This window comes from Microcebus murinus, chromosome 6 (assembly GCF_040939455.1).
Source record: "Microcebus murinus isolate Inina chromosome 6, M.murinus_Inina_mat1.0, whole genome shotgun sequence".
NCBI lineage: Eukaryota > Metazoa > Chordata > Mammalia > Primates > Cheirogaleidae > Microcebus > Microcebus murinus.
The window spans coordinates 25,016,853-25,042,222 of NC_134109.1; the positions used below are offsets into that span (position 1 = coordinate 25,016,853).

The 25,370-nt window shown below is 50.2% G+C and overlaps 2 protein-coding genes across 3 annotated transcripts in view; both read left to right on the forward strand.

Annotated features, from left to right (window-relative positions):
- Positions 1-14,266, forward strand: part of POMT2 (protein O-mannosyltransferase 2) — a 41,385-nt gene extending 27,119 nt beyond the window's left edge. Inside the window, exons 11-21 of one of the 2 annotated variants that reach the window (XM_012742896.3) lie at positions 2,025-2,094; positions 3,898-3,976; positions 5,506-5,657; positions 6,113-6,204; positions 7,209-7,285; positions 11,006-11,077; positions 11,355-11,414; positions 11,493-11,598; positions 12,541-12,681; positions 12,901-13,015; positions 13,816-14,266. In XM_012742896.3, the coding sequence (XP_012598350.1) occupies positions 2,025-2,094; positions 3,898-3,976; positions 5,506-5,657; positions 6,113-6,204; positions 7,209-7,285; positions 11,006-11,077; positions 11,355-11,414; positions 11,493-11,598; positions 12,541-12,681; positions 12,901-13,015; positions 13,816-13,921 (1,070 nt within the window). In that variant the 3' untranslated portion in view covers positions 13,922-14,266. Of the gene's footprint in view, positions 1-2,024; positions 2,095-3,897; positions 3,977-5,505; positions 5,658-6,112; positions 6,205-7,208; positions 7,286-11,005; positions 11,078-11,354; positions 11,415-11,492; positions 11,599-12,540; positions 12,682-12,900; positions 13,016-13,241; positions 13,601-13,815 lie in introns of those variants that run through there. The other variant, XM_012742904.3, reaches the window with a different exon arrangement.
- A 5,264-nt stretch (positions 14,267-19,530) lies between these two features.
- On the forward strand, positions 19,531-25,281 carry NGB (neuroglobin). The gene is made up of 4 exons (XM_012742962.2): positions 19,531-19,827; positions 21,236-21,347; positions 22,057-22,176; positions 24,320-25,281. Exons 1-4 carry the CDS (start codon positions 19,739-19,741, stop codon positions 24,452-24,454), a joined length of 456 nt encoding a protein of 151 aa, XP_012598416.1. The 5' UTR covers positions 19,531-19,738; the 3' UTR covers positions 24,455-25,281.
- Positions 25,282-25,370: the final 89 nt, after the last annotated feature.

The following is a 25,370-nucleotide window of genomic DNA, read 5'->3' on the forward strand; positions in this document are numbered from 1 at the left end:
CCGAGTCACTTCTGAGGGCCTGACAGCCCTGTGACTAGACTTTGTCTAGGCTGGTGCCTGGAGCATTACTCGATGCCTGCTGATCTGCCCCTAACTGGCTCAAGCAAAGTAGCTCTGAAGCACACCTAGTGGTTCTTGGGGCTTTGTGACGAGCAAGAGCCAGATCCACATCTTCCTTTGTTTGGTCGGATAGCTAGCTACTTGCAGGCTGTGCCTTCTGCTGAAGCTAGGCAGAGAACAGAGGGCATCTTCCTCTTACCCTCTGAGCCCATCATCATGCTGATGGTCCCATGCCACAAGTATTCTCTGCAACTCCTCAGCAAATGCCACCTGGCTTATAAGGCCTGTCCTGACTCAGCTGCTCCTGGGCCTTTGCGGAAAAGTGAGCAGTTGCTTATCTAAATTCACCTTCTTTGTCCTAACTCCTTTTTTTTTTGAGACAGAGTCTCACTTTGTTGCCCAGGCTAGAGTGAGTGCCGTGGCATCAGTCTAGCTCACAGCAACCTCAAACTCCTGGGCTCAAGCAATCTTTCTGCCTCAGCCTCCCGAGTGGTTGGGACTACAGGCATGCGCCACCATGCCCGGCTAATTTTTTCTATATATATTAGTTGGCCAATTAATTTCTTTCTATTTATAGTAGAGACAGGGTCTCACTCTTGCTCAGGCTGGTTTCGAACTCCTGACTTCGAGCAATCCACTCGCCTCGGCCTCCCAGAGTGCTGTCCTACCTCCTTTTATTGCCATTTTTAAGCTCAAAACATGGCATATACAACCTCTGTCTTTGCATCCTGTGTTCAGCACTATAAATTATGATGCCATTTGGCAATCTGTTTTTACTCCTTTGTAATACTAGTATTGATTGTGTTTTGATCCAGCAGGCCAGACATAAGTGTTTTACTACAATGAGGAGTTACAAGGGAAAAACAGCTTTATTTCTAAATCATGTGGGAGTGAACCAAATCTTTGAATATCCCCAGTCTGTGATTCTTTGTGGCTTCTGAGTTAAGAAAGTTGCATCTCACCTAAGTGACTAAAGATTTTGTGGGAACTTTATAGGCTAAGGTCATTGTGTTTATGATGGTTATAAATGTCCCTTTCCCCAAATCCATATGAAATAAAACTTCCCTCCTTATTGACTTACTTGACTTGTCATCTTGCTAATTAATCTTTTTAAGAGAACTGAAAAGGCAGCCTAGGAATGGGCATCTCTGCAGTTGTACTCTCTGATTCTCTTGAGAGCCAGTGATTTGCACTGGAAAATTTATCTTTCCTGACCTCAATCTGTTTATAGCATGTTGATGTCTCACTGTTTGGAATAGAAATTTGCAAGGATCAATTTTGTGTTGCTATGATTATTGCCAGCTCCTCTTCCATGTCGTTGCCTTTCTGAAGGGTCTTGACTTCCAGATGATACAGAAATAGTCTCTTTCATCATTTCATCATTTTTTTCACCTCACACTTAGCAAGTCTATTGCCAGAGACAAAATAACCACTGGCAGAATTTGTAGGATTTAACATTTGATTTTGAGAAGAGCTGAGCAAATGGTCATTTGCATGGAATTAATTTTTAGAAGACTATATTATTACTACTAAAAGGAAAATATTATTATTTAGCTTCCCAGCTTAAGCCCCAATGGAGGCTTCAGTGCCTTTCAGAAAGAGGCCCCATTTCCCAGCCTGGCATACAGAATGTGGCCCCACTTGTTCATACCCTCATCTTCTTCCTACCCCTACCACCCTAACAGTGTGAAATCATTTGCCATCAATCAAATGAGTTTTGTTCTTTCATACTCCTAGTATCTTCCCCTACTTGTTGACTTGACAAAATGCTCCCCTTCCTTTTCAAGCATTATCTCTGGGACACCCTTCTCTAATCCTTTGAGGCCACTAGGGGGCCTCCCTCTTTTGTCTCGCAGCACTCTGTTACTAACTCTAGCACATACTGTAACTGTTTACTGGTAGACCCTCAGTTAATACTCACCTAGTGAAGGATTTCAATATCAGTGCCTGTTTCTTCTTGGCAGATCCCCTAGACCCTTCCTTCCCAGTCGAGTTTGTAAGACATGGAGACATCATTCGACTAGAACACAAAGAGTAAGTAATTTGCTGTTTGAATAAATGAGTAGTATGGGCACCAAGGGTAGAGAGTTCTTTTAAGAAATAAACAGAGGTCAGATTTAGATGAGGCTCTAGTAAGTGGAACAAAGCTGCTGTGCTAGAATAGAAGCATTTTATGAAGGTTGATGAAGTAAGCAGGCCAGCTTTTGCCTGCCTGTGATGATTGACTTTGGGGAGCTTTGAACTTTGAGGGTACCTTTCAGTTTCCCATTTCCTGGGGGAAAAAGGAAAAATTTTGAGTTACCCAAAGCTGCTTCTTAAGTGGCTGCCTTTAGAAAGATGTAGGATTCTATTTCTGAGAATATGGCAAGCTAGTTCATTTAGCCAACGTTCTCACTGAAAATGACTAAAAATGCTAGAATAATACAGAGACTTCTTTTTAAAAGCATAAAAAAGCTGACTAGGTATTAAAGTGTCACCATGCCAAAATCTGAGTGAAAAGGGGTATCCAGAGAAATAAGTGAGACACTCAAGCCACTTTTGCCTTGATCCCACAACCTTGAGTTTTGGTCTTTCATTTTGGCTCTCTTGAGAGAAGAGGTTTTAAAGTCAAAGCTCCCGACTCTCCTAAAGTGATCAGTGTGTTAAGAGATCCTTCCACAAAATTTGGAACCCCAAAAGGCTAGGGTAAAGGTAAATCTGTCCTATCCACCTGTCCCCCAGAAGTTACTTTGGTACCAAGCAAAATATTGGGGGGTTGTGGGAGAACTATTCCTAGGTCCTGAGAAGTTGAAACTACCAGTTGATCTTCACATGGGTTTGCAGCTCAAATTCATGTCAACTGGGTGGTTTCAAAAATCTTTAAGCCATGAATTTAAATGACCATGATCCTAGAGTGGTATTGTCTCCTAGGTGCCTGGCTAAAAGCAAATTTAAGTCCTCTTTTGGGAAAGACATTGTTATCCATTTCCATAAATAGTTTTTCAGCAACAGTGAATAGTACACAGTCAAAAATAACAGAGCACACAGGGAAATAGGGCACCATGTGTAAGAACAAGCAGAAACAATAGATAGCAAAAGCAACCCCACGAAAATTTTATACACTGCAATTATTAGGTAAGAGTAAAAAAAAATCAAGGAGATGTATGTATATGTGGTGTGTGTGTGTGTGTATAAAAGCAATTAGCAGTGGTTTTTTAAAATAAAAATTTTTATTTTATTATTAAGTACATTTCATTTTATCATTAATAAATTAAGACTTATTTATTGTAATTAAATTTTACTTTCACAAATTTCCAAAAATGTTATAATGCCCATTTATCACATGTGGATAGAAGTAAGAGTTTGTATAAAAGGCTAAATTAAATCTTCCTCATCCCCCACAGATCTCCACTTTAAAAAACTGGTGATGGGAGTAGAAAGAGTAACTGGGAGTGGGGAGGTTACCTATCTTAGGCATATGAAGATTACAAGCTTTAATTTTCTTCTCCCCAAACCTGCCTCTTAAGTCAGGCCAGCTAAGTGCTTCAAAGCTACTAAATGTGTGAAAGTCATCCCCCCACCCCCTCCCCCGCCAGCACCTAAAGTTAGCCCCTTTCTTGGCATGTAGTTTAGTGCTCCTACCATCTGTCTCTCCTGGTTTGGGCTCATCGCTCTCCTCCAACTCTCTGGATATTTCTTGTGAGTAAATAGGAAACAAGTTCCTGTATGTTGGATTTAATAGTTCAGATTCTAACTTTTCTTATCCTAACAGATGACTCTGAATATCCGTGGTAAAAGAAGAAACATTCCACATCTCTTTTCTTCAGGATAGTGACACTTCTCTCTTCTAACTTCTAGGACTTCCCGGAACTTACACAGTCACTATCATGAGGCCCCTCTGACCCGGAAGCACTATCAAGTCACTGGCTATGGCATAGTAAGTGAGCAGCTGGGGTGTGAGCAGGGTGTTCTGGGGCTTGGCTCAGGGCCATGTGGCAGGACAAATCCTCCCAGAATTCTGTAATGTTCCTGAGGATTAGAGGCTGCACAGGGACTTTCTTAATGTTTGGGAGCTTTGGCTAGACTTCCTGTGGGAAAAGCAGCCCATGAAGTCTGTCTCCATCCCTCTCCTTGCATCATAACCATGCCATTTGCATGTTTTGATTCTTAATAAATGTCAGCTATGAATACTATTTGGATCTCTTTTAAAATCACACTGGACATAGAAGCCAAGGACCTACAATATAGCCGCAGATGAATATATAAATTTATCTTTTGCCAGATCCCAAATTCTCATTGGCTTTGCTTTTGAGGATCACTTCCCATATAGCCTTTTATTATTTTTTTTTTAATTTTTATTTTCTACTTATAGTAGAGATAGGGTCTCGCTCTTGCTCAGGCTGTCTTGAACTCTTGAGTCCAAGCAATCCACCCACCTCAGCCTCCCAGAGTGCCTTTTTTTTTTTTGAGACAGAATCTCACTTCTGTTGCCTGGGCTAGACTGCCATGGCGTCAGCTTAGCTCATAGCAACCTCAAACTCCTGGGCTCAAGTGATCCTACTGCCTCAGCCTCCTGAGTAGCTAGGACTATAGGCATGCACCACCATGCTTTGGCTAATTTTATATATATATATATATATATATCTCCCAACTCTCTTTCCATTTGCTCAGCCCATATTGTACTGGAGCCAATACTCTGAACTGTCTCATCTTCTTTCTGGTGGGCATCTCCTAAGGAGAATTAGACACAACTGTCTGAATTTCCAAAGTGCAATATTCAGGCCAGACCCTTCTGGCTTAGATGAGTGAGTATCCAGATGGCCAGTGTAATAGATGCAAATGGCCTGGATCTATTTCTGTTGAATCAGGGTGATGTCTTGAGTTTGGTTTAGAGGCAAAAACATCTATTTAGAATTTAAACTCTAGTCCTGTGAAGTAAAGAACTGGACTTTTATTAATAGTTCCAGGAGTTATACTCCTTTTTTTGGTTATAATAGTGAGTGCTGGGACAATGTCAGTCACTTGGGATATTTCTATGGCCGCTGCCTTCTTCTTCTTTTTCTTGTCATAGCTCACTGCAGCCTCCAACTCCTAGGCTTAGGTTATCCAGCAATCCTCTCACCTCAGCCACCTGAGTAGCTAGAACTACGGGCATGAGCCACCATACCTCACTAATTTTTTTGTATAGATGGAATCTTGCTCTGTCACCCAGGCTGGTCTCAAACTCCTGTCCTGAAGCGATTTTCCTGCCTTGGCCTCCCAAAGTTTTACGATTACAGGCGTGAGCCACTGCGCCCAGCTCTATGGCCTTCTTGATCCCTTTCCCCACCTCAATTATTGAAGCTGATTTGATCTTTGACCTTTGTAATATGGTGGCATCTGAAAGGGTGGCCATTTCCCTTTCTGATACCTTTTCTCTAAAGTCATCTCACTTTCTTTGTCTTGTTTTTTTGATTTATGTGGCAGAATGGGACAGGGGACTCAAATGATTTTTGGCGGATTGAGGTTGTAAACAGAAAATTTGGAAACCGGATCAAAGTGCTGAGAAGTCGAATTCGCTTCATCCATCTGGTCACAGGTTGTGTCCTGGGCTCCTCGGGAAAGGTTCTGCCCAGGTGGTAAGTCCCAGGGGTTTTGATGTCCCAACTGAGGCTCATGCTTTTCCTTTCACTCTACAAGGAATATACCAGAAGTTTTTGTTTTCCGGTGGCCACTATTCACCTCATGTTTGCTTTTTCTTTGTGGGAATGGGGGGAAGAAAAGGCATCAGTGTGTTATGGAGTACAGGGCTCCAGGGTAGCTTTGGTGTTTCATATGTTTTGATAGTTGAACATTTGTACATCTGGCTTGTATAATAACTCTCTGGGTCTATGTCTCTTTCTAAAATGGGAATACTGTATGCAAGACTACTCTAGGATAGTTGTAGAATATAGAAGTGAAAAATTGAAAAAGTAATGGCCACAGGGTTGAAAAGAGAGGGGTTCCATGGAGCCCCTCCTTAAGAGCAGAAGAAACTGCTACTCAGTGGTGGATTTCAGGTCTTTTGAGAATCATATGTGACTACTTTTCACAGGGGCTGGGAGCAGTTGGAAGTTACTTGCACACCGTACTTAAAAGAAACCCTCAACTCCATCTGGAATGTGGAGGACCATATCAATCCCAAATGTGAGTGAGGTCACTTTCTGGGCTGATTCTGAAGGGAAACATTTATAAGAAACTCTTATCTTAGAAAAATAAACTTTCATAGTCTGTGCTGTCACTTCATCTTGTTGCCATTTTCTTCCTTTCTTAAACTTAGTCTCTTCACGTGAGTTGTCTGTGACTACATAGCTAGCTCCTTTTTCTTCTCATCCACTCCCTCTTTAAACTCCTCTCCCTAAAGTGACCAGTGACCATCTGTCTCATCTCCCTCTGGACTCTTCTCTCCCCTGCACCCTGGGCATCTACCCAGCCTCAAGGCTAGAGGCAGGCTGCCACTTTCCCATTATGTCCATGTGTAGGGCTCCTCCTCTCCCTATATCCAGCCACCACTTTTACAGAAAGCAGTAGCCACAGCCCTGATCTGATCCACACATCTCTACACCCAGGCTCCAATTTGACATTTCCACTTTAGTGTCAAGTTCTACTCAATAAGCCTTTGGATTCATCAACTGTTTTCCTAAACCACCCCCTTCAAGCATGTACTTGATCTCGTCTTCTCTTGTGCTTTCCATTTTGTTCTTCTTACTACCTCATTTAACCAAACCAGCTCATTAACTCTTTTTTTAAAAACTAACTTTGGTATAAATTATTAACTCTTTATTGAGTATGCCAGGAACCATATGGGGTCTGGATGTATTGGTGAAGGAGATAGATGGGTCCCTGTTGCCACAGACCTTATGGGGGAGCATTTGAGCCAGTACCACATTGAAGGATGATGGTGCAGAGGCCTGGTCATCTGTTTCCTTTGTACTTCTCACATTGCCTGATGAATGCTTAATACAAGCTGAATACATGAGCAAGGATTGGGCCAAGTTTTCTTCCATCTCCTCGACACTCTCGCCTACTTGTCAGCTTGTCAGAAAGGCTGCACTTGGACTCTGGTGGGAATGTGGATACCATGGATTGACAGACTATGGGAGAGAATGTGTGACAAAGGCTTTTCTCCTGTCATTTTTTTTTTCTTCTAGTGCCAAACATCAGCCTGGATGTGCTACAGCCCAGTTTTCCTGAGATCTTGCTGGAGTCCCACATGGTCATGATCCGGGTACTATAGCCCCTTCTCATTCCCCAGCTTCTCTAAGAGTTCTTGGGCAGCCACAGATTGGGAGCACAAATCAATCACCATGGTATAGATTTGCTGCCCCCTTGTGGAGGACTTTGAAAGTGTCTTAACTTACTGGTTTACTTGCTCTTCAGAGGCATTTCCCTTCTCACACTGTGAGGAGGGTGGCGGTGATAATGACAGCAATACCAGTGAACACATCTGCAGGTCTCATGTGCCAGGCAGTACTCTGAGCACCGTACATCGTAGTAACTCATCTAATACTTACTGCAGTCCTAGGAGATTATTGTCGTTCCCAGTCTGCAGATGGTGAAACTGGGGCACAGAGAGGCTAAGGATCTTGCTCAGGGTTCACACAGCTAAGTGTAAGAGGTGGATCCAGTCTTGGAATCTAGGCTGGTGAGCTTTCCGAGTCAGTGCTCATTCCCACTACACTCCTGTACCTCTAGGCGATTGTCAAATCTGTTCAAATGGCGGAGCCCCTGAAAATCACAGTGCTCTTGGTTGAAGATCATGAGACATTGATGGTTCATTCCATCCTATGAAATTAGGATCAGTTAGGATGAATCGATAATTTGAGTGTGTTGTTTATATGCCACATAAAATCCCAACCATGAGCCCACTCATATTCCTGGACAGAAACCATTTAGGGAAATTGGTTGAATCTTTTTTAAGGTTTTCTGAGACACATTGTTTGTACTCTCTATCATTAGTAACTGACAGTACTTGTAGCAAGGTTTAAGAAAAGTTGAGAGAGGAAATCTTTAAATTGAGAGAATTCTACCCACTAGCTTAAGTTTCCCCTTGTGAATTGGGGAAGTGCTGCTGCAGTTTTGATATTTAGTGGGAGACCCCCTTCCTCTGGTTTGTGGGAGGCCTGTGTTCTGCAAGGATGATGTATAAGAATCACTGTGTCTCAAGCCAGATATGTGATCTTCATTCCGCCTACAGAGCTGCAGGTAGGTGTAGCAGTTCTTATTTTTCCCTTGGGGAGCCAGTGTCAAGTGGACTTTCCTGTAAGTGATTATGTAAGCAGTACTCAGTAAATATAGTTCGCTTATTTCACCAGATGAAATTTTTAAAATTCAAATTTTGTCATTTTTGCTCATTGGAAGGAGATGAGTTGACATTAAGTGATCTCTGGGTCACTTTTTCTCTGACTCTCTGCTCATAGCTGTCACTGTGCCCTGATGACATACCTCTTTTGAATGTGTGCCTGTCAGTCAGACTATCACTCTGGGTCTGGGTAGAATTTTAAGACTAAATCTAAAGAGTTTCATATCATGTATCGTTACCTAAGAGGTAAGGTCAGAGAAGAAAAGGGAGCTTTCTTATTCAACTGATGCAGAGTCAGGAAGGGAAAAGGACCAAAATACTGAGTCCAGACTACAGGAACTACAAGGGCAGGGCCCTTCTGCCAGCTGAGTGGTGGCCTGAGACAGAGAAGGCTGGCTTGCCTGGTGAGGTTAGCTGGCACGAGCCCATCTAGATTTTAAGCATAAAGAACAACTTACAAGTACATATGCTGGTCATGGTTATAGATTTTTTCTTCCATCACTTGGTTTAGTAAAAGAGCAAGATTTCTCAGCATTTATTTTTATTTTATTTTATTTTATTTTATTTTATTTTATTTTATTTTATTTTATTTTATTTTATTTTTTGAGACAGAGTCTTACTCTGTTGCCCCAGCTAGAGTGCCGTGATGTCAGCCTAGGTCACAACAACCTCAAACTCCTGGGCTCAAGCAATCCTTCTGCCTCAACCTCCCAAGTAGCTGGGACTACAGGCATGCACCACCATACCCGGCTAATTTTTTTTTTTGTATATTTTTTAGTTTTCCAGCTAATTTTATTTCTATTTTTAGTAGAAACGGGGTTTTGCTCTTGTTCAGGCTGGTCTCAAACTCCTGAGCTCAAATGATCCGCCCGCCTCGGCCTCCCAGAGTGCTGGGACTACAGGCGTGAGCCACCGCTCCCAGCCAGTTTCTCAGCATTTAATGTAGTGAATAGGATTCCCTTGGCTTGTTACAGTTCCGGCTGGAGTCCCCAAGTTTAGGACTGAACTGTACTAGTTTGAAGGAATTCATTTCCCTCAGCAACTGCTCCAGGAGGCCAGAATAATTCATTCCTCATCCCCCATGGGCTGTGCAGCTGGCCCCTTGGGGTCTGACACCACCCATGACACTTGTGATTCCAGAGGAGCAACTCATCCACCATACAGCCATCTGCAAACTATTCCCAACCCCTTGATGAGTCACATCAGTAAGGCACTGGCTGGCAGTTCACTGACCAGGCCTCTGGATCTTTTCTTGGGCTAGACCAGTGGTTTTCACTTGAGGGTGATTTTGCCTCCCAGGGATTGTTTGGCAATGTCTAGAGAAATTTTTGGCTGGCATAACAGAGGTGGAGGTGGGGTAGAGGGCAGGGGTGTTCAACATCCTACAGTGCGCAGGAGCTTCCACTACAGCTGCTGCCTCAGCCCAAAAGGTCAGCAGTGCTGACCTAACTCAGCTCCCGGCTCCCCTTGTGAGGAAATGCCTTTTCAGTTTGTCCTCATAGCAAGGCCTGCCCTAGTCCTGCTGGTTAATCTCTGGTGTCCTCACCCTACTCCTTCCTGTTTTAGCAAAGGCCTCATTTTGCTCTGTGGAGACAGGTTGTTGGATATTCTTGGCTACTGGATTAGAGGGGCTGAGTATGGGTCCTTCAAACTAAAGTATGTTGGGAGTCATTTCTCTCCCAATGGGTGAAGTGTATTCTTGAAGGGCAAAAAAATCTTCTCTCTTTTATGTATAAAGCATAAGTATTCATATAGTATATAAACAGATATATAGTATAGCTATGGTTTTTGTTTTTTTTTTGAAACAGAATCTCACTTTGTTGCCCAGGCTAGAGTGAGTGCTGTGGCATCAGCCTAGCTCACAGCAACCTCAAACTCCTGGGCTCAAGCGATCCTACTGCCTCAGCCTCCTGAGTAGCTGGGACTACAGGCATGCACCACCATGCCCTAATTTTTTGTATATATATTTTTAGTTGGTCAATTAATTTCTTTCTATTTTTGGTAGAGACGGGGTCTCACTCAGGCTGGTTTCCAACTCCTGATCTTGAGCAATCCACCCGCCTCGGCCTCCCAGAGTGCTAGGATTACAGGCGTGAGCCACTGCGCCTGGCCTAGCTATGGTATTAAAATCTCATAAAAGACATTTTTTTAAAAAGTCTGAAAAGGTTCCTGGGGGTGGAGGCAATAATGAAAAAAAAAAGGTGGACAACAGTAGGCTAAAGTAACCTTTTCCAAGTGCAAACACTTGTCCGAGTTTCTCTTTTTCTGTTTGAAGTTAGCCTCTGAAGGGCGTAAATCAGTAAGCTTGATTTCACATCCCCTCCCTTCCTCTTCTCTTGTGACAGTTTGTCCTCGGCTCTGCAGATGGGTATAGATTTTGTGCCCACTGGAATGAGTCCTTCGTTCCTCTTTCTCTTCTTTCTGTCTGGCATAGCGGGTCTGCTGTGGTGTGGGGGCTTGTCCCTGTGTGGGAGAGGTAAGGCAGTTGCTGTAGGCAGGATGGTGGCTGAGAAGGAGCACCAGATTCTTCCCTGAGGGAAGGGAGGAGATATGCTTGGCTGTGTACCGGGGATACCTGTGCCTCACATTTCTGTCAGCTCTCCAAATCTCTGTCTTGACTAGCTGTTCTTTGCCACCTTCCTATAGGGGAACAATGGCCTCAAGCCCAAGGACAATGAGTTCACATCCAAACCCTGGCACTGGCCTATCAACTATCAGGTAGGGCCCAAAGTTAGGCTTCCTCCCAGGAAAAGGGGCCCGGGAAGAGGTGTGCTGGGGTAGCAAGGGGAGGCCTTGCCTGGGAGGGCTGACCAGAGATGGGACTCTGTTTCTGTCCTCATTCTGACCCTGCCTTCCCAGAGCACTCGTGTGCAATTTGCATGTTCTGAGCTTCCTTTCCAGCCTCATCTGTGAGGGGAAGCCATCTTCCTCCCTTTGGGATGGGTGTGGCTGGGATGCGCTGGGCCCTGGATCAGCAGCGTCCTCTGTTCCACAGGGCCTGCGCTTCTCAGGGATCAATGACACGGACTTCCGAGTCTATCTGCTTGGCAACCCGGTGAGTCCCCGAATGTTCCCGGCTTAGGCACTTGAGCCCTTGCTTTCCTCTCATCTGCCTGTTCTCATTTTCATGCAGGTGGTTTGGTGGCTGAATCTGTTGAGCATTGCCCTCTACCTTCTCTCAGGGAGTGTCCTTGCCATAGCTATGCAGAGAGGGGCACAGCTGCCAGCGGAAGTTGAAGGTCAGGTCCCCTGGGCTCTCCCTCCCCTGACCTAGCAGCTGGTGGGCCGCACTCCTGGGAGGGTTGGTCTGCCTGCTGAGGGCCATCCTTTGCCTTCACCACCCCACACTTTCCCTCCTTCTTTGCTCTTGAAAGCTCATGTAATACCCAGTACTGTGTTACTTACATCCTCCCAGCAACCCTATAGGGTAGGGTATTACTACACCCATTTTATGGATTAGGAAACCAAGGCACAATGAGATTAAGAAACTTGTCCCGGGACATATAGCTAGTAAGTGATAGCTGACTTTAGAACCTTCATTTTTAATCTGTGTACTATATACAGAGCTTCTCATCTTTTCTCTTCTGCCTCCTCCTTGTTCCATGGCCGCGTCCTCTAGTGGGGTAGAGAGGAGTCTCCAGGGCACAGTGAGTGGGTTCCCTGTCCTAGTGCTGATCCTAACTTCAGCTGTCAGGCCGTGGACTGTAGCATCTGAGACTCACACGTTGCCTCTGCAGCTCGCTGTGTGAACGTTCACGGTCCCAGATATCCAGTCACTCCCCTCTCCATCCTCACCTTACCTTTACCCCTGTCTGTGTGGCAGCAAAGGTGTGGGAGGGGCAGGCAGGGAGGGAGGCCGTCTGTAGATGTACAGGAGTATGGTTACGTTAGAGGCTGGGCTGCTTGCTGCCCAGACGCCAGCATCAGGCCTCCTGCTGGTGTTTGGTGTAGCTGCCATTGGTGCTGAGACCTCACTGGGCTGGGTGGTGACCAGGGCTCTCGAGACCTAGTTGTTCGTCGTCTTCCAGTTGCCACAGGGTGGTTTGGGTTGGTCCAGTTGAGGGAAGGAAGGCCAGTGAGGTGATGTGACTTATTCAGCAAGGAAGGGCCAGAGCCGGTCTGGAACCTGGGATCTCCACCCCTCCTTGTCTTCTGACTGGGCTGTGCTGCTTGGGGCCCAGGACTGTCCCAGGTGCTGCTGCGAGGTGGCGGTCAGGTCCTACTTGGCTGGATGCTCCATTACTTCCCATTCTTCCTGATGGGCCGGATCCTCTACTTCCACCACTACTTCCCAGCCATGCTCTTCTCCAGCATGTTGACAGGTCAGCGCTGCCCAGCTGGACCCGGGAGATAAAGCAGGGGAAGGGGTGCTGGGGAGAGGGGGAGGGGGATGCTGGGGGGAGGGGGAAGGAAGAAGAGGCCACCCTGGCAGCAGTGCTGGGAGTGAATCTCTGCTCCCTGACTAGGGGTGGCTCCTTTTTGCTGTATCCCAGAAGTCACTTTCTGACAGGCTGGTGTTAGATGTCTTTCCTCTCCACTAGGCATTCTGTGGGACACCCTCCTGCGGCTCTGTGCCTGGAGTGTGGCCTCCTCTCGCCTGGCCAGGAGCATACATGTGGTGGGAGTCCTGAGCCTGCTCCTGGGAACTGCCTACAGGTGAGCATCTTCCTGCACCTGGGCACCAACGTGGACTCAGCCCCAGATGCCTTTGAGAACTCCCTGGGGTGCTCTTAAAGTGTACCAGCGCCTAGGTCCCATCCCAGAGCTTCTGATTCAGCTGGGCCCAGGTGGGGCTACGGTTTTCAAAGACCCCGGGTGGTCCTGATTTGTAGCCAGGTGGAAGAAGCAGAGGCTAACTCTTAGCATGCTCTCCTTTCACCAGTGGTTCCAGCTTTTGTACATCCCAGCACACCTGGAAGGAGACTCTCCTTAGTCACAGTGGCTTTCTACCAGGATTGTGCTTGGTAGGGTGAGGGAGAGGGTAGGAAGAATAACTGGGTGGTGGAGGTGGCTCAGAATTGCTAGCGGAGAGTGTTGTTTGGAAAGCCCCCCTCTTCCCTACTTCTGGCAAGTCTCACAGATTCCCCACTGAGAATCCTGTCCTGTCCTTGGCCCCAGACTGGCTTTCGTGGTGGGGCCTCACGGGAGCACACGCCTGTCTTAAGAGTGTTAAATTCACATCTTAACAATCACCCTGGGCCAAATAGCCCATGAAAATGCCCTAGACAGGTCCCTCTTGTGGGCCTCTTGGGAAGAGCCCTTTCCTTTATTGTCATTAAGTGAGCATCTACTAAGGTCTCAGACTGTGGTGTGTGGACCCAGACAGATGTGGTAGTGGAAGAGAATGGGGCTTGTAGATGGAGACTGTCTGACACTCCTCAAGGAGGAGCTGACGTCAGAGCTCCCCAGCCAGGGCGCTGGGATACCGACTGCTCCCTCCGGACTCTCTCTCACAGCTTCTACCTCTTCCACCCTCTGGCTTACGGGATGGTGGGTCCTCTAGCCCAGGACCCCCAAAGTCCGATGGCAGGACTGAGGTGGCTGGAATCATGGGACTTTTGAAGCCACTGCAAGGACTCCAGCCTACGTCCAGGAACAGCCCAGGGACAGCCAGCTGTGGAGGAAGCCGTCTGGGAACCTCAAGAATTCTGCTGCCTGTCAGACCAGGCTCCGGGAGTGACCCCAGAGTTTAACCCAACACTAGAGAGCCACAGCTTTGTCTGCTACACCTACAGAGAGGACAGTATCTCTCAGGCCCATTTCCCCAAGTGTACAACACAGAGGATGAGTGTGCATGGGTGCGTGTGTGAGTGTGTGCATGTGAGGTGCATTGTCCGTGTCTCTGTGGAATACAGACTGTGTAACTGTGGATAGCTGAGTGTCATAAACACTAAGAAATAGTCCAGGGCTGTAGTAATATCTTCTGGTATTTTTTTCCACATTGTATTTGGTTTGGTTTGGGTTTGTAAGATCTATCAAAAATTCTCTGACCTCTAAGAGGTCCTCAAGTGCCAACCTCACTGTGGGCCCTCAGCAGAGGCAAAGCAGATGGGACCACTGAAGCTATGCTGCCCTCCCTCCCACAAGCGGATCCAGTTACAGAGGAAAGCAAGGTGCCCTGAGCTGGGGGCCCAGCTCCGCACTGCTTCCCTGAGTGGCTGCTGCTGCAAGTGACTTTGGTGGCCACAGGTGGCTGGACTTCTTGCCTGCAATATGAACAGAACACGGCTCTAGGCAGTGAGCAGCCAAGAACTCGCCCGCCCTTGGTCAGCCTGCCTCAGCCCTTGGTTCCTTGTTCTCTGGGAATGTCACACTGTGAGACTGGGTGGAGGAACAGCGTCCTGTCCTTGGTCAGCCTGCCTCAGCCCCTGGTTCCTTGTTCTCTGGGAATGTCACACTGTGAGACTGGGTGGAGGAACAGCGTCCTGTCCTTGGCTGCTCTGTGTTCCCAGGCCCTGGATGCCAGAGACTGTTTCTCTCAGTCCATCCCTGTCCCTCTGCATCTGGCCCGGCTATGAGGGCTGGGTCAGGTGTGTTCTCCTGATTGCTGGAAGAGCCTTTGGGGACCTTTCCTAACGGCTGAGGTAGATGAGAGAGCAGGGAATCTGTGTGGTGCTGGGGTGTGGGGTGTTCTGGCCTGTCTGGACAAATGTTCCTGTCACCTGCTGAGCTTCCTCAGTTTTCGCTCCTCCAGTCCTCCCCTGCTCACCCCCCCCCTTCACTCCCTTGGCATTTCCCTTTCTCTGTCACTGTTTCACCCATCTCTTTTCTCCAAAGACCCAGAGTACCTAGACACGCATGACAGCTTCTACCCTCTGCCACTCTGAGGCTCACACAAGCAGCTCAGAGCTGTTCCTTTCTCTTTCTCCCCAAAAGGGTTTAAGAAAACCCTTCAGTCAGAACCAAACTAACCCAAAGCCAGCTCTTCAGCCTGCCTGCTTCCTCTTGGTGCATGACAAAATATTTTGTCTCAGAGGACTTTGATGCTTCATGATTTAATGACCAATCTCTGCCATACTCCAATTTCCCCCCTCTGTATCTCCCACCAACTCTGACAGGGTCAGAGCTCTTTAAAGCATCTTCGGGAGGCGGTTGCCACGGAGACTGGAAATTGGTCCCAGGGACAGACTGTGCTACCTACTGGGTGGTGGGGAGGGAAGCTTCTGGCCGTGCTTGGCTGTTCAGACCAGCCATCATTAATGTTAATAGAGGAAATGCAGCAATGTCAAAAGCAAGGCAGGTTGGTTAATTAGATCTGGGGCCTGATGACCTCCCTCTCCCAGGGCTCTACAGCCCTTTTGACTTCCCCCAGCAGGAAGCGCTGCCCCAGTGCTGAATCTGGGCGGCTCACTTAATTGCATTTCTAGCAGGGAGGGAGAGAGGGATGGAGAAGCTCTGCTCCACCTTCCAGCCCACTGCTGTCCCTCCCTCCTCCCCACAGGCTGAGTTGGTTTCTTCTGTGCCCCTTGGGACAGTGTCCAGGTGGCTCTCCCTGCAGGTAGAATGCAGGAGTCTGTGCTTGGCTCTTAGCAAAGAAGGTGGTCCACAGTGACACCCAGGAGGTGGCTGGTTTTCTCTTGTGCCTTCTTATTTGCCAGTAGAAACTTGTTGGCAGGGATGAGCTCTGAGGGGGCAGCCACTCTGAGTAAGGGCGAGGAAGGAGAAGGCTTGGCCAGCTTCCTACCCATCCTTCCCTCCTAATTGGCCACCTGGGGACAAAAGCTTCCTTGGTCTCTGCCACTGCTTTCTAGGGATGAAAGAATTCTCTGCCCACTCCCTCTTCTTCCATGCCCAAACTGGCAGACACTTCTCTGGGGACAAGGCCACTTGATGCAGCTTCAGGTGCTCAGGTTCAGCTGCTGAGGATAGAGTTCAGGGTGCTGCTCTGAATACGGGCTCTAGCCCCCAGGACTTGGCAGGAACGTGACATGTCCTACAAACTGCTGGTGGAGGAGGAAGACATTTGTCAGCCAGCCCAACCTCCAGCCAGCTTCTTGACCACATTTTATTTAACAGGAAAAAAAAAAAAAAAAAGGTTTCCAGAGATAATTGGAGGCCATTTAGTTTTATAATAAATAGTGCTTGTTTTGAATACCATGTTCTTGTTGTACTTAATTGAATCTGACTTGCCCGCTGGCTCCCAGAAAGGCCTCCTTAAAAGAAGAAAAGAATGTTTTAAGTTCAAGAATGTTTGAAGTTCAAGAACCATTCATTGTGTCTCATGTCTGAGGTGGCTCCAATTCCAGGAGAGGCCCTGGGCTGGCAGATGAGTCTGATTATCCCAGGGGGTACTGGGGCCTTTCCCATGTACACGGTTACTGGAGTAATTTTGGTTGTCATTTCAGTTTGTTTAAACTTATTCCAAAATAAGTAGGAAGCCAGACCTCTTATTTTTCTTCTTTTAACCTGCCCATACAGTATGGAAAGGAGTAGGAGAGAAGGGGTAACAATTGTCCACTTCTGGGACAGCCAAGTGGCCCAGCATTGTAGCAACTTGCCTTTCTGCTAAACAGTGGCCTCCATCGTGACAGGGGGCCTCTGTTATCAGGACTGCTGTTAAGGACCTGGGGGAGGTAAGAGCTGACTGGAGTGCTGGGCAAAGGTGGGGAAGGAGGGCAGTAGCGCTGCGCTGGGAACTTGGGCTGCCCCACCGCCAGCTTAGGTGCAAGGGCAGCTGCAGTGGGGGAGGAGCAGGGTGTGTGGGTGTCCTGGAAATGAAAAATGCCTAGGATAGGCTGGTTAGAAAAGGACCAAATAACTCTTTGAATGGCACAGCTTAATTTACAAAGTCTTGACACATCTGTGACATTTGATCCTCATAAAGGCCCAGAGAAGTCAGTGATGTATTTTATCCCCATTCTACCCATGAGAGATTTAATTACTTGCCTAAGGTCCCATAATTAGTAAATAGTAGAGCCAGGACTCAGAGCCAAGTTGGGCTTTTTCTGCGTCTTTAGCCTGGTCCTGGGACTAGAAGCGCCTTCCCAGAACAACCTGGCCCGAAACTGAGCTCCGGGCATCCCGATCCAGCGTGTTCCTTTGCACGTTCAGCTTAATGTGTCAGCAGCGTGTCTGGAGCTCGGTTTGTCTTGGCTCCCCCAGCTGTGCTGGACCAGTGGTGGCAGATGTTCAACATCAGGTTTTCTGGAAGGAAAAAAAAGCCCTGATTTACAGCGTTTGCTAATTTCCATGGTGTAAATACTCCCACCGTGGCCTATTTCAAGCTACCAACTTGATGTCACTGAGCAAGAAGTTGGACAGAAATGCATACAGTTGGCTCTCGCGTATATGAGAGCTGGCTCTAGCACAACACTGACCCAGACCCAGTGTCAGGGGCACAGGTCACAGTCACAGCGCATTACATGAGGGAGGCATGGAGCCTAGAGGATGGGCCTGAGAGACCTGAGGTCAAATCCTGGTCCCGCCTCTTATTAATTATGTGATCTGCACCTAGTCAGTTAGCCTCTTTGCCTCCATTTCCTCAACTATAAAACAAGGGGATGATGGCACCTGCTCATAGGGTTACTGAGAGGATGAAAAGAATCATGTAAAGTGCCTTGAACAGTGTCTGGACGTGAGTGTTCTATCAATGCTAGCTCTTTTGTAAATTTTTTAAATTATTTTTATTTATTTATAGACAGGTCTTGCTGCCTTGCTCAGGTTGGCCTCAAACTCCTGAGCTCTAGTGATCTACCCGCCTCAGCCTCCCAAGTAGCTGGGACTACAGATGCACTACTGTGCCCGGCAATAAGTGCTCTTTATTAATATTATTATTAATGATAAACTGACCTCAATGATAGCACTGGCTCTAGGATAGTACTTGAACTTTCTTCTAGATTATAATCTCCTGTCCAAGTTCCAGAGAGGACAGCATCCTGTAACTCTCCCCAGACTCTCAGATTGTGGATTCAGACACTGGCCTGCTAGTTGGAATACACCATGCTGGCTGTAGTAGCCCAGCCAGACCCTCAGGCCTTTCCTCAAGGGGAGCAGAGATTAGAGTGCACTCAGCCCTCTCCTCCTGCCTTCGGCCCTATGAAGGCAGAAAGTGAAGCAGTGGGTTTGAGTGCTGACTCCATCACTTACTAGCTAGGGCCATTAACTCCCACTAACTCATCAGACCCCAGACCCTGTCCAAAGGAGAAAGGAAGCGAGAAGCATCCTGAATGTGGACTGTTGGCAGGAAACACAACGGCGGTGGAGTGGGGAGGAAGCCTTAGACTAGCCAGAGCACTGGGCATTCGGGCAGTGAAAGGTGAAGGTAGCTAGAGATGCATGTGGCCTTTCCCTGTGACCTGCCACACCTGGCTGTGGGGCCATGAGATCCCAAGATAGAAATTTAGTCCCTTGTCCCTTCAGCCCCCATCCCTTTGTGTTCTTGCTTGGAGACCTCCCAGGCTCTTTAGGACACAGGCTTTCCAGCCTTGCTTTCCTACTCCAATCCAGAGATACATGGAGAGATGGGGAAGAGCAGAATAGGGTGTAACCCAAACTCCTGAGCCCTTGGAAGGGGGAGGACAGCTAGATGGTTTCATGGGCTTGGCTGGGAGCAGGAAAGCGTTCTGCCGAAGCCCTCAGTCCTGATTCAGGGCCAGAAGAAGTTTTAAAGGCCAGGACTCACTCACTCAGCACTTCAGCTGGGCTTGGACTCACAGGTTGTTCATAACCAACGGCCCAAGAACACCCACAGGTAGGCCATCTGGCTGCTAACCCGACCTGGGGTTAGGGAGTAGGGGGGTGGGGGAGGAAGGCGACAGCAGTCAGGCATGATTTGAGCAGAGACTACATGCCAAGGGCATAGCAAACTCAAATGCTTCCAGGCAATGGTTGGGTGGCCTCGTGGAGAGGTGGCTTAGGCAGTGCCTACCCAAGGCAACCAAATCCAACACAGGGCCCTCGGGGCTGGGGACGAGAAACCAGGGCCCAGACAGACTCTAAGATTTCTGTTCAGCTCTGAAGTCAGAGCATTTCCCAGGCCACCAGGTCGTCCTTGACCGGAGTCAGCTGTGGAAGGGGCGCCCGCCTAGCTGCACGGGAGGGAGGAGGGCGGGGGCCGCGACTGCTTTAAAGCGCCCCAGCGGGCGGCGCGGGGCGGGGCGGCTCTCGGAGCCGCGGGGCGCTGGGGCAGCGGCCAAGCTGGGTCCCCGGAAGTGCCCCCGGGGCCCGCACCGCGGGGGCGCCGCCACCTACGCGGGCTGCGCGCATCTTTTCTCAGCTACGGCCAAGGAAGGAGCGGCTGCTGGACCCCGCCTGGCCGAGGCACCGGGGCCGTAGGGTGTGTGGAGTGGCCCGCGTCGCCGCGGGGATGGCACAGCACGTGCGGTGACGGCGCCCGCGCCCCGAGGGTCCCAGCCTCGCGCCCGGCGTCCCCGGGAGAGGATGGAGCGCCCGGAGCCGGAGCTGATCCGGCAGAGCTGGCGGGCAGTGAGCCGCAGCCCGCTGGAGCACGGCACCGTCCTGTTCGCCAGGTGAGGGCTGCCCGGCCCGGGGTGCGGCTGGAGGGGTGCCTCGCTGGGAAGGGTTGGAGGCGGCTGGACCGGCGACGGAGAAGAGGAAACTGGCCCGCGGCCGTGGCGCTGGGGTGCCTGCCAGATGTGCGCCAGAGGAGCGGGCGCGGCGACGGGTGGCGCAACCCCGTCTGCCCTCTGGCCCGGGCGCATCTCTGCGCCGGCGCTGCACAGCCCGCTCCCGGCTGGGCTCGCTGGGGCGGGCGGGGTCCTCTCGGGAGGATCTCCTTACATTTGGGCGGGCCGACGCCCGTCCCCGCGCTGAGCCCCCTCCCAGGCTCTGTGCCTCCCGAGCGTTCCTTGGGTAGTGATTGCAGGGGTGCCCGACGCTGCTGTGCGGGGACTTGGGTGCCCCAAGGGCCGGTGTGGGGAAGGTGCGCTGGGCGATCTCCCGCGCCTGCGTGAGAACGCCCGGTCCGGGCCCAGGTGTGCGCACTCCCAGCGACCAACGACCAACGGAAGGACAAACCTTTGCAAGGAAAGGACCAGGTTAGGACCAGAGAACTGCCAGGGAGAGAGGTAAGAGGGGGCACAAGCCCCACGGGGAAAGGGGAGTCCATCTGCAGCCTCAGCTTGGGGGTCTCTCAGTAACCCCTTTGCTGTCACCAGCAGGGCAAAGCTCCCTTCACCGTGGCTGTCCCCAGCCTCAGCACCCTAAGCCAGCGCAGAACTTCTGACCAGGCTTTTGCCAAACCTTCCCCGAGACAAAAGAGGAATAAATTCAGAGTTGCACAAAACCTGAACAAGCCCTCCCAAAAGTGGCTGCACACGCCTGTGTGTGCCTCCCGGCCCTCCCCAAGCTCACTTTTTTCTCAGGCCCCTACTGTAGCTGCACTGCTTCCAAGCTGTGTGACCTTTGACAGGTTACTCAGCCTCTCTGGGCTTCTGTTTCCTCCTCTGTAAAATCAGGTTAAACTGCTTTGGACTGTGAGGAATATACAATTACAAGTTAACCACTCGAGAGTACTCGGTGCTCAGCAAGCCTAAGGAGCATGTTCTCGGTGTTAATACCATCACAGCTCGGGGCTCCCTGGGACACGATGAGACTGGGATGTTCCGACCCAAGAGCAGGAGGGAGAGAGTCCGAAGGAAGGGCTCTCCTCTCCCCACAATGTGACTCCAGGTTTCCTGTCTGAGGCCTCTTCCTGTCCCCGGCCACAGCCCTCGCCTGTTGACGAGGGTGGCTCTGCGCAGGCTGGATGCGCTGCCCTGTCCAGAAGCCTGTCGGAGCCAGGGAAGGGGCAAGGAAGGAAGGGCACTGGCAGAGCCGCCCAAGGAGCAGGGCCCGGCTGGGGCGTCTGCTGTGGCTGCTGACTGCAGGTCAGGCTGGCCGGGTCCCCGGGGCTGACACTGGGCCTCACCCCCACAGGCTGTTTGACCTGGAGCCTGACCTGCTGCCCCTCTTCCAGTACAACTGCCGCCAGTTCTCCAGCCCCGAGGACTGTCTCTCCTCCCCCGAGTTCCTGGACCACATCAGGAAGGTGAGGCGGGGGTGGAGCCGCTTGGCCTCTGGGATGCACCTTCCCGGCAGAGCGTGGGGGCTTGGGACCGGGAAAATCGCTTCCTGCCCCAGGCCTGGGCTTGCTCCCCTCCGTCTGCTCCTGCACACAGGGGCCCCTGTCCTTTCCCTCTGGGCTGGGCCTGGTCTGGGACATCAGAGTCAGCCTCCTTCCCCACCCTGCTCTCAGCCACGCGGTCCCTGCCTCCGTCATTGCCCTCAGCCTTGTCCCCTGACAGCTTCCATAGGTTGTGTTGGTGCTGACCCTAGCCACTGAGGGCCTTTGGGGACCATCTGTGTAGAAAACCCAGGCTGGAGTTTTCTTGGAGGCTCACAGAGCCTCAGTTTCCCCTCTTCCTGTCACTTTTCGGCCTTCTAGCTGAGATCAAGTGTAGTTTCCCCTTGTCCCAGGCAGGCACCACTACCCAGCAGGTGTCTTTAGGGCTTGGAGACCCACAGAGAAGAGGGGCTTCCTTCGTGGGTGGAACGTTAGTAGTTAGGCTACCGCATGTTGAACGCCCACCATATGTGGACACAGGCTGCTTTTGACCCCTGATCACGAAACACTGAGGATCCTGCTGGCTTTTCTTGCCTCTGAGGATCTTTTGGGGAGCCCCGGGTTCTGGGCTGTGGTTGTGAGCAGGTGGGGTTGCACGGGCCTCTCTGTTTCACTGCTGCCTTGGCCTTGGCAGGTGATGCTCGTGATTGACGCTGCGGTGACCAACGTGGAGGACCTGTCCTCACTGGAGGAGTACCTTGCCAGCTTGGGCAGAAAGCACCGGGCAGTGGGTGTGAAGCTCAGCTCCTTCTCGGTGGGTAAAGGGGCTCTTCCTCTCTCCAGAGCTCCTGACCTGGGGCCACCATTCTCTCCCAGTCCTCCCTTATCCACCTGTCCTCTCTCCCCATTCCCATACCCTCAGATCAGGGTTGGGGGCCTGCATCTGTTGCTTACCTGCTGTGTGACTCTGGTACTGACTTGACCTCTCTGAGCCTTCAGGTTCTCTTCTCTGATATGGCTTCTTTTGTTGTTGTTGTTGAGACAGGGTGTGCCTCTGTCACCCAGGTTGGAGTACAGTGGTGTGATCATAGCTCGCTGTAACCTTGAACTCATGAGCTCGAGTGATCCTCATGCCTCACCTCCCAAGTAGCTGGGACTACAGGCATAAGCCACCATGCCTAATTTAAAAAAAAATTTTGGGGCGGGGCGTGGTGGCTCACCCCTGTAATCCTAGCACTCTGGGAGGCTGAGGCGTGTGGATTGCTCAAGGTCAGGAGTTTGAGACCAGCCTGAGTAAGAGCAAGACCCCATCTCTACTATAAATAGAAAGAAATTAATTGGCCAACATATATATATATATATATATATATATATATATATATATATATAGAAAAAAAAATTAGCCGGGCATGGTGGCGCATGCCTGTAGTCCCAGCTACTTGGGAGGCTGAGGCAGGAGGATCACTTGAGCCCAGGAGTTTGAGGTTGCTGTGAGCCAAGCTGATGCCACGGCACTCACTCTAGCCTGGGCAACAAATGAGACTCTATCTAAAAAAAAAAAAAAATTGGGGTGGGTTGGGGTGGGGGAAAAATATTTTTGTGTAGAAATGGGGTCTCACTATATTGCCCAGGCTAGTCTCAAACTCTTGGCCTCAAGCAATCCTTCTGCCTCGGCCTCTAAAAGTTATGGGATCATAGGTGTAAGCCACCATGCCCAGCATGATATGGCTTCTTGTAAAACCATAAACATTAAGGAGCCTTTGAGATTAGCTGGTCTGATCAGTTTTCTATTGCTGTGTATCAAATCACCCCAAAACATACTGTCTTAAAACCCTGATTTCTGATTTCTCGTGACTGGGCTCAGCTGGAAGTTCTTCTGCTCTCCAAGATGTAGGTGCAGTCACTTGTGTGTTGTGTTCATCTGGGAGCTCAACTGGGGCTGGAATGTTCCAGATGGCCAGTCAGCCTTTGAGCTCTCCCTCCCTGTGGCCTCGTGTCATTCAGTAGTCAAGCTGAGCTTCTTTAGAGAGTGGTAGCTGAGTTTCAAGAGGGAGTATTCCAAGAGGACATGCTCCAGTGTGCAAGTACTTACAAAGCCTCTGTTGCATCACTCTTGCTAATGTCCCCTTGGCCAAAGCCAGACACATGGATGAGGCCACTGTCAATGTGGGAGGACCCTCCTCAAGGTGGACCATCAACTGACAGTCTACCACACGGTCCAATCACCTTGCTAGATGGAAGCACCGTGAGGAAGGGGCCATGTTGGTCTTGTCCCCCTCTCCATCCCTAGCAATAGCACAGAGCCTGGTTTTCAGTGGATATTCAGTAAACATTTGTGGAATTAATACAACTTATTTTATTATGATTAATAATAACAAATGAGACCCATTATGGTTGAAGCTCACTGTATACAGATGCTACACTAAGAGCTTCTTCTGGATTATCCCATTTAATCATCCCAACAAGCCCATAGGTTAGAACTTTTACCTTCTCTGTTTTGTAACTGAGGCTCAGAGAGTGTACACAACTTGCTCAAGGTCACCCAGCTCATGAGTGGTGGAGTCAGAATCTGAGCTTGGGTCTTCCTGGCTCCAGAGCCTAGGCTCTTAACCCCATGACTGCCACCTTGCAGATGAGGAGACTGAAGTCTGGTTGCAATGACTTGGTTTGCTCTGACCTTGGAGGCCAGTGCCTTCACCCCACTCACTGGGTGGCTGCAAGACTAGGAATGGGGTGAAATGCTTTGTTCACTATACAGCCTCACATTTAAGGGGGAAAGTGTGCACAATGTGATACCCAAGGATTTGGGCAGGACCCTGCTCAGAAGGCATGGACTCTGTGCAGGAGACAAGAAAGGCCCAGGAGCCCTTACCAGCCCAGGCCTCAGTTTTCTCACCTGTGAGATGGAACCATGCCTTCCTGCCCTGGGGAATGACAAGGTCCCCTTGCCTCTGCAGACGGTGGGCGAGTCCCTGCTCTACATGCTGGAGAAGTGTCTGGGCCCCGCCTTCACCCCAGCCACGAGGGCCGCTTGGAGCCAGCTCTACGGAGCCGTGGTGCAGGCCATGAGTCGAGGCTGGGATGGCCAGTGAGGGGCGACCCCTGCCCGGCGGCCCCTGTCTTGTCTGTGTCCGTGGTTTTCCAGGCTCCCCCAGGCCTCCCTGCCTCTCCCTCCAACCCCCCCTCGTACTAGAGATGGGGTGGGACAGGGCTGTGTCTCACCCCTCCCCGGCCACAGAAGAGCAGCTTTTCCTTCCGGAGGGGCTTCTGGATGTCCCCTCACCCCGAGTAGCCTGCTCCCTGCCTGTCTCTTCCCCTCTCTGGCGAGCCAGCTAGCCCCATGAGAGCAGAAGTGGCGCCTGGAAGGTCTGGGCCTTTGGAGAATGGGGCCCTTCGTCCGTCCTGCCTTCTCGGGTGAGCCCAGCCACGCTGGGCGTGAAGACGGCTGAGCTGCCTACACCATCCCTTCCTCCTGCTCAGGCCCCTGCTGCCTCCCTACCGCAGCGCTGTTTGCCTTTCTCAGAGAAGAAGAGCTTTGGCCTCTGTGGCGGGGTCACAGGCCGGGGGAGCAGAGAGCAGGGAGAACTGCCGGGGAAGGGAGGGGCACCTGGGTCTCTGTGGGGCTCGAGGGCTGCGCAGCGGCCAGCTGGCCGCCGCTTTTCTCTGCGGTGTTTCCCCTTCCCTCATCCAGCACTTGTGGGAGGGGCCCTCTCCTTGCTGCTCTGTAGGAAGCCAGCCGGCCAGGCCGGTGGGGCTGGGAAGGCCACAGCTGCCACGGTGACTGCAGGCAGGTGGAAGAGAAGGCAGCAGGAGAGGGGCGACCCTCTGCCTGCACCCCGAGCTGACTGCATTTAGTCTCTTGCCCTGTGTGTGGTTCTGTAAACTCACGCGAATAAACCTGTTCTGTGTGCCTCGCTGACGCTCCGACTGGTCTTTTTGGGTCCCGGCCTGCGCCAGATGAAGCCGCGGGGCAGTGGGTCTCAGGGCAGGATGGGGCATGGTTGGGAA